The sequence below is a fragment of the Tachyglossus aculeatus genome, unplaced genomic scaffold (genome assembly GCF_015852505.1).
Source record: "Tachyglossus aculeatus isolate mTacAcu1 unplaced genomic scaffold, mTacAcu1.pri scaffold_105_arrow_ctg1, whole genome shotgun sequence".
NCBI classification, from domain to species: Eukaryota; Metazoa; Chordata; class Mammalia; order Monotremata; family Tachyglossidae; genus Tachyglossus; species Tachyglossus aculeatus.
This window is the reverse complement of record NW_024044844.1, coordinates 1,439,424-1,450,551: the sequence shown is the minus strand read 5'-3', so window position 1 is coordinate 1,450,551 and position 11,128 is coordinate 1,439,424. Positions and strand designations below refer to the sequence as shown.

The window sequence follows — 11,128 nt, the reverse complement described above, 5'->3', positions numbered from 1 at the left end:
CCTCCAGGAGGCCTTCCCAGACTGAGCCCCTTCTTTCCTCTCCCTCTCGTCCCCCTCTCCATCCCCCCGTCTTACCTCCTTCCCTTCCCCACAGCACCTGTATATATGTATATATGGTTGTACATATTTATTACTCTATTTATTTATTTATTTATTTATTTTACTTGTACATTTCTATCCTACTTATTTTATTTTGTTGGTATGTTTGGTTCTGTTCTCTGTCTCCCCCTTTTAGACTGTGAGCCCACTGTTGGGTAGGGACTGTCTCTATGTGATGCCAATTTGTACTTCCCAAGCGCTTAGTACAGTGCTCTGCACATAGTAAGCGCTCAATAAATACGATTGATTGATTGATTGATTGTATACAAGTGCTGTGGAGCTGAAGGTGAGACGCTACAAATCCAAGTGCATAGGTGACACAGAAGAGGGAGAGAAAGTCAGGAAAAGAGGGCTTGTTTGGGGAAGGCCTCCTGGAGGAGTTGTGACTTTATTAATATTTTGGAGGTGGAGAGAGTCGGGGTCTGGCGAATATGGTTTCCAGCCTAGGGGGAGGTCTTGGAAAAGGGGTCGGTGGCAAGATGGATGAGATCGGGGCACAGTGAGTAAGTTGATGCTAGAGGAGTGGAGTGGGAAGGTTGGCCTGTAATAATAATAACAAAAATCATAATGATTCATTCATTCAATCGTATTTATTGAGCACTTACAGCGTGCAGAGCACTGTACTAAGCGCTTGGGAAGTACAAGTCGGCAGCATATAGAGACCGTCCCTATCCGACAACGTTCTCACAGTCTAGAAGGGGGAGACAGACAACAAAACAAAACATGTAGACAGGTGTAAAAACCGTCAGACTAAATAGAATTAAATCTATATGTACAGCATTAACAAAATAAATAGAATAGTAAATATGTACAAGTAAAATAGAGTAATAAATCTGTACAAATATATACAAGTTCTGTGGGGAAGGGAAGGGCGTAGGGCGCGGGAGGTTGGGGAAGAAGAGAGGAAAAACGGGGGCTCAGTCTGGGAAGGCCTCCTGGAGGACGTGAGCTCTCAGTAGGGCTTTGAAGGGAGGAAGAGAGCGATGTGAGGAAGGAGGTCATTCCAGGCCAGGGGAAGGCCGTGGGCCGGGGGTCGATGGCGGGACAGGTGAGAACGGGGTACAGTGAGGAGGTTAGCGGTGGCAGAGGAGCGGAGGGTGCAGGCTGGGCTGGAGAAGGAGAGAAAGGAGTTGAGGTAGGAGGGGGCAAGGGGATTGAGAGCCTTGAAGCCGAGGGTGAGGAATTTTTGTTTCATGCTAAGGTTGACATGCAGCTACTGGAGATTTTTGAAGAGGAGAGTGACATGCCCAGAGCGTTTCTGTACAAAGATAATCCAGGCAGCAGAGTGAGGTGTAGATTGAAGCGGGGAGAGACAGGAGGATGGGAGGTCAGAGAGGAGGTATTTGTTAAACGCTTATTCTGTACCAAGCATTGGGGTAGATAAAAGGTAATCGGGTTGTCTCTCGTGGGGCTCACCATCTTAACCCCCATTTTACAGATGAAGTAACTGAGACCCATTGAATTAAGTGACTTGCCGAAAATCACACAGCTGATAGGTGGCAGAACCGGGATTAGAACCCACGACCTCTGACTCCCAAGCCCGGGTGAGGTAATGTTAGGAATTTGTCAAGTACCTCAGAAGGCTCTGGTACCTTCTGAAGTAAGAAGGGAAGAATAAATAATGTGTTAGTGCCTACAAAGACCTGAATATTACTTGGAAACAACTCCCACTTTAATTCTCATTTTCCACTGCCCTCTCATCCTTACAGGGTGGATAAAACCATCTTCCCGAAGGAAATGGCTAATCTCACAGAGGTTTCAAAATTCTTCCTGCTGGGATTCTCTGAGGTCCGGGAGCTGCAGCTGGTCCACGCCATTTCTCCTGGTCTACCTGGCAGCCCTGACGGGGAATCTCTTTATCGTCATCGTCACCGCCCTCGACAGGCGCCTCCACAGCCCCATGTACTTCTTCCTCAGGAACCTGTCCGTCCTCGACCTCTGCCTCTTCTCCGTCACCGTCCCCCAGTCCATCCACAACTCCCTGATCGACCGTAGAGATATCTCCCTACTGTGCTGTGCTTTCCAAGTGTTTGCGTTCATGCTATGTGCCTGTGCCGAGACTCCCCTGCTCACGGCGATGTCCTTCGACCGCTACGCGGCCATCTGATTTCCCCAGCGCTACAGGCTCATCATGGATGATGGGGTCCATGGGAAAATGGCGGCTGCCTAGTGGTTCTTTGGCACACTGAGCGCCATGGCGCACACCATTGCCACCTTCTCCGTCCCCGTCTGGAGGTCCTATGTCCTCTGCCAGTTCTTCTGTGACATCTCTCAGCTCATCAATCTCGCGGGGACCGGTTGAAATCTCCAGGAATTTGTGACGAAAACCGTCTCAGTCAGCCTTACTTTCAGTTATTTCCTCTCCATCAAAGTCTCGTATGTGTACATCTTCCAGCCCGTGCTGAGGATGCCGGCCGCCGAAGGTGGGGCCAAAGCCTGCTTACCCCATCTCGCCGTTGTGACTTTATTAGTAGCAAATGGCGCCTTCGCCTACCTCAAGCCAGTGTCTGACTCCACCTCGACCCTAGACCTGCTGTTGTCCGTGCTCTACACCGCGGTGCCCCTCGTTCTGAACCCCCTAATCTACAGTCTGAGGAACCGAGATATGAAGGCCGCCCTGAAGAGAATGATAGAGGGGAAATGCATCTAAAATGGCGGCAGGACACCCTTAAAGCCCGAATAACGCCGGGTCCCCATCCATTGGCATCGGTCCCACGGGAGTCACTGGTGATGAGGGAGTCTCCTGTGGAGAAAGATGGCTGACCTAGTTACTGAAACGTCGAGATCAAGGTCCTCAGTGCCCGAGCTGATTACAACGCCAGCCATCTACAGACAGTGGTGGCTGTGGAGATTGGCGATTTGTAAAGCCAATCAATCAATCGTATTTATTGAGCACTTACTGTGTGCACAGCACTGTACTAAGCGCTTGGGAGAGTACATTACAACCACGAACAGACATTCCCTGACCACAAGGTTACCATCCAGAGGGGGAGGCAGACATTACTAAAAATAAACAAATTACAGATGCGAACAAAAGTGCAGGGGGGTGAGAGAGGGGTGAATAAAGGGCGCAAATCCAAGTGCAAGGTGAACGCAGAAAGGTGTAGAAGAAGAAGAAATAGAGGCTTAATCGGAGAAGGGCTCCTGATGAGAGGTGCTCTTAGTAAATCTCTAAAGGTGGAGAGAGTGAGAGCTCAGAGGAGGGTCGTATAACTAGTCAGTTTGTCAGAGTCTCTTTCGTTATAGGAATTTCTCTACATTATAAATTCACTGTGAGCGGTGAATATTTCTGTTTATTGTATTCTACTCCCCCCAAGGGCTTACTACAGTACTTCTCACGCGCCAAACGAAGACGATTGAGTGACGTTTTGACCGTGGGCATTCTCTTGGGTGAGGGAGGTAGCATCAGTGGGACAGCCTGAGCCCTGCTGAAAGTCGGGGATAATGTCACTTCTGGACTCCTGTGTCTCCAAGGAAACGAGTCTTTCGGGACGAGCCCGGGGCTGGTCCTCCACAGGGGAACCCCTTCCCCGCGTCCCGCCGGAACAGCGACTGCTGTCTCCGAGGAGCCCGGACCACTGGTTGTATGCCGCACTCTTTCCCGTCCTGACCACAAACCAGCATGAGCAGACGACGAGGAGGAGCGCAGCATCCCCAAACCTGGACCGCCCCGGTGACTCAAAGTCAATCGCTCAATCCATCCATCGTAGTTATTGAGCATTACCTGGTTGATAGGCAGGATCTGCGCCCACAAGAAGCTTACAGTTGACTGTGTGCAGAGCGCTCTACTAAGTGCTTGGGAGAGTCCAGCACAACAGAGTGGGTAGACACAATGTCAGCCCTCAAGAAGATTCCAGTCTAGTGTGAGAAATAGATATTAAAGTGAATTACAGATAGGGTAAGCATCAGAGTATAAGAATATGTCCATGTGTGAGAAGCAACTGAAAAGGAGCGTGGCCTAGGGGAAAGACCACAGGCCTGGAAGCCAGAGGATGTGGGTTCTAATTCTGGCTCCACCCCTTATTTGCTATGTGACCCTGAGCAAGTAACTTCACTTCTCTCTGCCTCAGTTATCTCATCTGTAATATGGGGATTAAGACTGTGACCCCCATGTGGAACATGGACTGTGTCAAACTCGATTACCTTGTATCCTTCGCAACACTCAGTTTAGTGCCTGGTACACAGTAACCTCTTAACAAATACCACCATAAAAAGGGTAGGTGGTGGAGCTGGGATTAGAACACAGGTCCTCTGTCTCCCATGCCCGTTATGCTGCTTCCAGTCACAGACCGGAATCGAAGATACAGAATACAAGTCCAGGTTGTAAAGAATGGCCAGATAAAAAGGCAGGAAGGCAGAGAAGATGGAAGGGGAAGGCTAGGTGTGAGAGAAGCGGCCAGACGTGGGATGTGGGTGGCAAACCAGTCTCTGTGGAAAGGATACTGACCGCCCGAAGTAGAAAATTATCTGAGTTGGGAGGTGTGGATAAATAATAATTACGGTATTTCTTAAGCACTTACTATGTGCCAAGCACTATTCTAAGCACTGGGGTAGATGCAAGATAATCAGGTTGTCCGACGTGGGGCTCACAGTCTTCAACCCCATTTTACAGATGAGGTCACTGACTCTAAGAGAAGTTAAGTGGCTTGCCCAAGGTCACACAGCAGATAAGTGGTGAAGCCAGGATTAGAACCTACGTCCTCTGACTCCCAGGCCCGGGCTCTTTCCACTAATCCACACTGCTAACCTCTAGTTGAAACCGGTCGAGACCAAGCTGCCAGGATCCCAAGAGGAGTTTCAAAGGACACTGAAACTGAGGTTAGAATAGCCTGGAAACGTGCTGCTGGCAGGGATTGAGACTACCAACTCTGGTCTGCTGTACTCTCCCAAGCGCTTAGTACAGTGCTCTGCACACAGGAAGCATTCAATATTGATCAATTATTCACCCCACCCTCAGCCCCAGAGCCCTTATATACATTTCCATCACTTACTAACTGATATTAATTTCAGTCTTCCCCTCTAGACTGTAACGTCATTGTTGGCAGGGAATGAATCTACCAACCTTGTTCTCCCAAATGCTTAGTACAGTGTTCTGCACACAGTAAATGCTTAATAAATACCAGTGATTGATTTTCTACTAGACTGCCATTCAGGCTATGAATAACAGAATCAATTTCTGTGCCTCCAAGGGCAATCCACAGATTCTCCGTGAAAATCAACAACACCATCATGATGATGGAATTCCTTCTGCTAGGATTCTCGGAGGTCCGGGAGCTGCAGCAGGTCCAGGCCGCGCTGTTCCTCCTTGTCTTCCTGGCGGTCCTGATGGGGAATCTCCTCATCACCGCTGTCACCGCCCTCGACCAGAGCCTCCACACCCCCATGTACTTCTTCCTCAGAAACGTGTCCGTCCTCGACCTCTGCCTCATCTCTGTCACCACCCCGAAATCCATCCATGACACCGTGATCAATGGCAGAGCCGTCTCTCTAGGAGGCTGTGTGGCCCAGGTCTTTTTTGTGATTTCGTTTGCTTTCTCGGAGTTGTCCTTCCTCACGGCCATGTCCTATGACCACTACGCAGACATCTGCCTCCCCTTGCGCTACGAGGTCATCATGGACAGAGGAGCCTGTGGGAAGATGGAGGCCGCCTCCTGGCTCAGCGGGGGCCTATTCGGGGCGATGATCACAGCCGAGACATTAACACTGAGCTTCAGTGGCTCCAACCTGATCCAGCAGTTCTTCTGTGACGTCCCTTCCTTACTGAAGATATCCTGTTCCGAAACGCACGTCGTCATCTACGTCGGCGTGGCCACTGAATTTATCTTGGCTTTCATCTCCTTTATTCTCATCATCATCTCGTACATGCTCATCTTCCAGGCGGTGCTAAGGATTCCGGCCGCCGAGGGCCGGGCCAAAGCCTTCTCCACCTGCCTGCCCCACCTCGTCGTTGTGTCTTTATTCGTAGTGAACGGAACCTTCGCCTACCTCAAGCCCGTGTCTGACTCCCTCTCGGCCCTGGACCTGCTGGTGTCTGTGTTCTACAAGGTGGTGCCCCCCGCCCTGAACCCCCTTATCTACAGCCTGAGCAATCAGGACATGAAGACCACCCTGAGGAGAATGATAGTGGGGAAATGCCTCTAAATTGGCGGTAGAACCTTATTCTCCCTGAGGTCAGAGGCCCTTCTATCCTGGGGGATTCTGGGTCCCCACTCTTTGGGGTCGTTCACATGGGAACTACTGGTGACCATGGAGTCTCCCACGGAGAAAAATGGTCAGCCAGTTGCTGAGACCTCCTGGCTTAGTGGAAAGAGTCCGGGCTTTGGAGTCAGAGGTCAGAGTTCAAATATGGCTCCACTAATTGTCAGCTGTGTGACTTTGGACAAGTCGCTTCACTTCTCTGGACCTCAGTTACCTCATCTGTAAAATGGGGATTAAGACTGTGAGCCCCCCGTGGGACAACCTGATCACCTCGTAATCTCCCAAGCTTTTAGAACAATGCTTTGCACATAGTAAGCGATTAATAAATGCCATTATTATCATTATTATCTAAGACCACCATGCCCAAATGGAATATAATGCCAGACGTCTACAGGAAATGGTGGCCTTGGAGATTGGCTATTTGGAGCATTTGTAAAGTGATTATTACCAATCAATCAATCAATCGAGTGTTTACTGTGTGCAGCACCCAGTACTAAACTCATGGGAGAGTACAGTATAACGGAATCGGTAGATACGATCCTGTTATGTGCCGGGCACTGTACTAAGCGATGGGGTAGATACGAGACGATCGGGTTGTACCCAGTCCCTGTCGCACAAGGGGCTCATAGTCTTAATCTCCTTTACAAAGATGAGGTAACTGAGGACCAGAGAAGTGAACTGACTTGCCCAAGCTCACCCAGCAGGTACATGGAGCATCCGGGATTAGAACGCAGGTCCTCCTCTGACTCCCAGCCCCGTGGTCTTTCCATTAGGACAACCAGTACATTAGTGTTACCTGGGACTAGACCAAGATCAGTCCTTGATCAGGACTGAGATAACGTGAAAATGAGGTGGCCATTAATAATCAGTCAGTCAGTTAATCATTCCAACGCTGAGAGGCCCGCCCGACAGCACACCGCGCGGCCCTGTTGCTCCCGGTAGGATCCTCTCCTCAGGGCACAGCCAGCAGCGCCGCCATAGGTGCCTGGGATTCCGATCTTGAGAGGCCGGCCTGCGATCACACCGCGTGGCCCTGCTGCTCCCGGAAAGATCCTCTCCTCCGGACGCCGCCGCGAGGGCCGGGGCTCCCCAACCCTCCCTCTGTCTGTCCGTCCGTCCCCGAGCAGCCTGATAGCGGGCGCTCATGCCCCGCGACCGAGCTCCTGGCCGTCCCCCGCCCAGACATCTGCAGACCTGCCCGAGGACACCGAGGCCCCTGGGCTAGGCCCCCACCCCCCACCCCCATCATCACTACACTCACCCCTCGAAGCCACCACCACTCTGTCCACGTAGTCAACAGGGGTAGTGGGACATTGTGTCCCCTTGCTTGATCGTGAAATATTGTGTCCCCCTGCTTCCATCCCCCCCCCCGCCAGCCCATAAGTGACCTTCTTTGAGGAGTCTCACCACTCCTCCCTTCCCCGTCCGGATCTGACTTATCCACACCCCTCCCCCGGGACAAAGGCCCTTGTTATCACCGAGTTACTTTAACAACAATCTCATTCGCTCCTAGTCAGCCCACCCATGCTATTTGTCTGTTCACTCCTCTCCCCAGGCATCTCCGCTCCCATGACCATCCTTAACAGTTCCGCCCTACTCCAGAACTTCCCTCCATAGGACTCCATTCTCCACCACCTCAGAGACATTGTTGCCAAGAGCCCCTGGACTCTCCTTGCCATTAACCTCTTTGATCTGATTTGACTAAACTATGGACAATTCATCCTTCTGCTTTGAGAAGCATCTGCCTATTTTATGGTCGCTTCTACAAGTTAATTGTTAACTGCTCTCTGTGATGTCATCATCTGCTTACTTTATGATTCCCATCTAATGTTAACTGTAACAGGCTCTCGGTGGTGTCAGCGTCTGCTTGTTATACTGACATCGCATGTTGATTGTTAAATACTCTATGTGATGTCAGCATCTGCTTAACTTTTTGCCATCACATAAAAATTGTTATCTGCTCTCTGTGCTCTCTATCTGCTTATTTTATTATTGCCATAGCATGTTAGTTGTTAACTACCCTCTGTGATGTCATCACCTACTTATTTCATTATTGCTACTGCATTGTTGCTATTACACGTTAACTGTTAACCTCCTGTTGTGCTGTCATTTACCTTGCTGACATCACCATGAACTATCAATTCACCTGCTCTCAACAGCCCTTCCCATTCATCACCTTTCCCTTCCCCTCTCCCACCCAGCTCTTTCCCTCCCTTTCCCCGACCCCCACCGCTCCCCCTCATCCCCTCCCCAGGATCCCTCTGTACCAGGGCCAACCCTCAACTACTCCCTTCCCGTCCCCTCCTTCCCCTCCTCTCCGCCCCCACCTCATCCCAATCCAAACCCTCCACACCCCTCGCACCATTCCCCCTACCTCCCCTCCCTCCACAGCTACTACCCAGGGTGGCCTTTGGAACCCCCGCTCCATTGTACGTCAGCTCCCTTTCATCGTGAGCCTATTCCTTTCCAGCTCTCTACACCTCCTCGCCCTAACTGAAACATGGCTGTCTCCGGATGACACGATCTCTTCTGCTGCTCTCTCCAGTGGAGGCCTCTTCTTCTCCCACTCCCCCGGACTCACCGGAAAAGGAGAAGGTGTCGGTTTCCTACTTGCTCCCCAACGTCGCTTTTGCACTATCCCTCCTACCCCTTCCCATTCCTTCCCCTCCTTTGAAGCCCACATTATCCGCCTCTACCACCCCCTCCAGATTCTACTAGCCATCATCTACCGCGCCCCCGGCCCACCTCCAACTTCTTTAACGACTTTTACCCCTTTCATGCCTTCAGTCTCTCCTTTTCCATGCCCACTCTGATCCTCGGAGACTTCAACAACCACATGGATCTCCCTGGTGACTCTTCTGCCGCCCGGCGTCTATCTCTCCTTGACGCTGCCAACCTCCTTCTCCACCCCACCTCTCCCACTCACCAACTTGGTCACACCCTAGACCTCATCATCTCCTACCGCTGCACTATCTCCACCCTCGCCAACTCTGAAATCCCTTTCTCTGATCATAACTTTCTCACTTGCCTCCTCACTCACTCTTCTCTCCCCTATAAATCTACATTACTACCTCATAGAGACCTCCGCTCTCTAGACCACATCCAGCTTTCTGAGCGCCTCACACCCCACCTCGATTCCCTTTCCTCTCTACCCAATCTTGATGACCAGATTACTGCTCTCAGCTCAACCCTCTCTACTCAGGTCAACTCGCTCGCTCCTCCTTCCCTTCGCCGCTCTCGTACCACTAACCCACAGCCCTGGATCTCTGCCACTGTTCGCCTCCTTCGCTCTTATGCTCGAGCTGCTGAACGCTGCAGGCGAAAGTCTAAACACCAAGCTAACCTTATTCACTTCAGGTTTATCATTTTCTGCCTTACCTCTGCCCTCTCCTCTGCCGGGCAAAACTATTTCTCCTCCCTTATTGATACCCATGTCCATCATTCCCGTCAGCTCTTCCGTACATTTAACTCCCTTCTCAGGCCCCCTGTTCCTCCCCATCCTCCATCCCTCACCCCAACGATCTGGACTCCTACTTCATTAGTAAAATTGACTCCATCATGTCCGAGCTCCCCAAAGTCATTCCTCCCCCTTCTCCAACCCCCCTGCTCTCAACCCTCTTCGCTACTCTCCCATCCTTCCCAGCAGTATCTTCAGATGAGATCTCCTTCCTCTTCCCAAGTGCTACCCTCTCCACCTGTGCTTCTGATCCCATTTCCTCTCATAGTATAGTGCTAAGCGCTTAGTACAGTGCTCGGCGCTTAGTACAGTGCTCCACACACAGTAAGCGCTCAATAAATACGATTGAATTAATGAATCCAATGAAATACCTCGCCCCTTCCCTCCTCCCCTCCTTAACGCCCATCTTCAACAGCTCACTCTCCACTGGTTTCTTCCCCTCTGCCTTCAAACATGCCCAAGTCTCCCCCATCCTAATAAAACCTCTCTTGACCACATCCCCCTTCTACTTATCGCCCAATCTCCCTCCTACCATTCCTTTCCAAACTCCTCGAACGAGTCGTCTGCACCCACTGCCTCGAATTCATCAATGCCAACTCTCTTCTCGACCTCCTCCAATGTGGCTTCTGTCCCTTACACTCCACCGAAACTGCCCTCTCAAAGGTCACGAATGACCTCCTTCTTGTCAAATCCAACGGCTCCTAATCCATCCTAAGCTTTCACGATCTCTCAGATGCCTTTGACCCTGTGGACCACCCCCTTCTCCTCAACACGCTACTCAACCTTGGCTTCACAGACTCCGTCCTCTCCTCGTTCTCTTATCTCTTTGGCCGTTCATTCTCAGTCTCCTTTGCAGGTTCCTCCCCCTCCCATCCCCTTACTGTAGGGGTTCCTCAAGTGTCAGTTCTTGGTCCCCTTCTGTTCTCTATCTAGACTCCCCCCTTGGTGAACCCATTCGCTCCCAAGGCTTCAACTATTATTTCTACGCTGATGACACCCAAATCTACATCTCTGCCCCTGCTCTCTCTCCCTCCCTTCAGGCTCGGGTCTCCTCCTGCCTTCAGGACATCTCCATCTGGATGTCTGCCCGCCACCTAAAACTCAATGTCCAAGACTGAACTCCTTATCTTCTCACCCAAACCCTGCCCTCTCCCTGAATTTCCCGTCACTGTAGACGGCACTACCATCCTTCCCATCTCACACGCCCGCAATCTTGATGGCATCCTTGACTCCGCTCTCTCGTTCACCCCTCACATTCAACCCGTCACCAAAGCCTGCCGGTCTCACCTCCGCAATATCGCCAAGATCCTCCCTTTCCTCTCCATCCTAACCGCTACCTCGCTGGTTCAATCCCAATGACTAGGAGAGCCAATT

At 51.1% G+C, this 11,128-nt stretch overlaps 1 protein-coding gene across 1 annotated transcript; it reads left to right on the top strand.

The window, feature by feature from the left end:
- Positions 1-2,293: 2,293 nt before the first annotated feature.
- LOC119922506 (olfactory receptor 14A16-like) lies at positions 2,294-6,240 on the top strand. The gene is made up of 4 exons (XM_038742292.1): positions 2,294-2,360; positions 2,472-2,656; positions 3,649-3,782; positions 5,289-6,240. The coding sequence occupies exons 1-4, from the start codon at positions 2,294-2,296 to the stop codon at positions 6,238-6,240; spliced, it is 1,338 nt and encodes a 445-aa protein (XP_038598220.1).
- The last annotated feature ends 4,888 nt before the right edge of the window (positions 6,241-11,128 follow it).

Bases quoted from the DNA above. Each gene is read 5' to 3' on its own strand.
- LOC119922506 (XM_038742292.1), top strand. From the start codon at position 2,294: ATGGCGCACACCATTGCCACCTTCTCCGTCCCCGTCTGGAGGTCCTAT. The intron at 2,361-2,471 runs GTGACATCTCTC...TCTCCATCAAAG, and splicing joins TGTCCTCTGCCAGTTCTTCT to TCTCGTATGTGTACATCTTC. The intron at 3,783-5,288 runs GTCAATCGCTCA...TGTGCCTCCAAG, and splicing joins GACCGCCCCGGTGACTCAAA to GGCAATCCACAGATTCTCCG.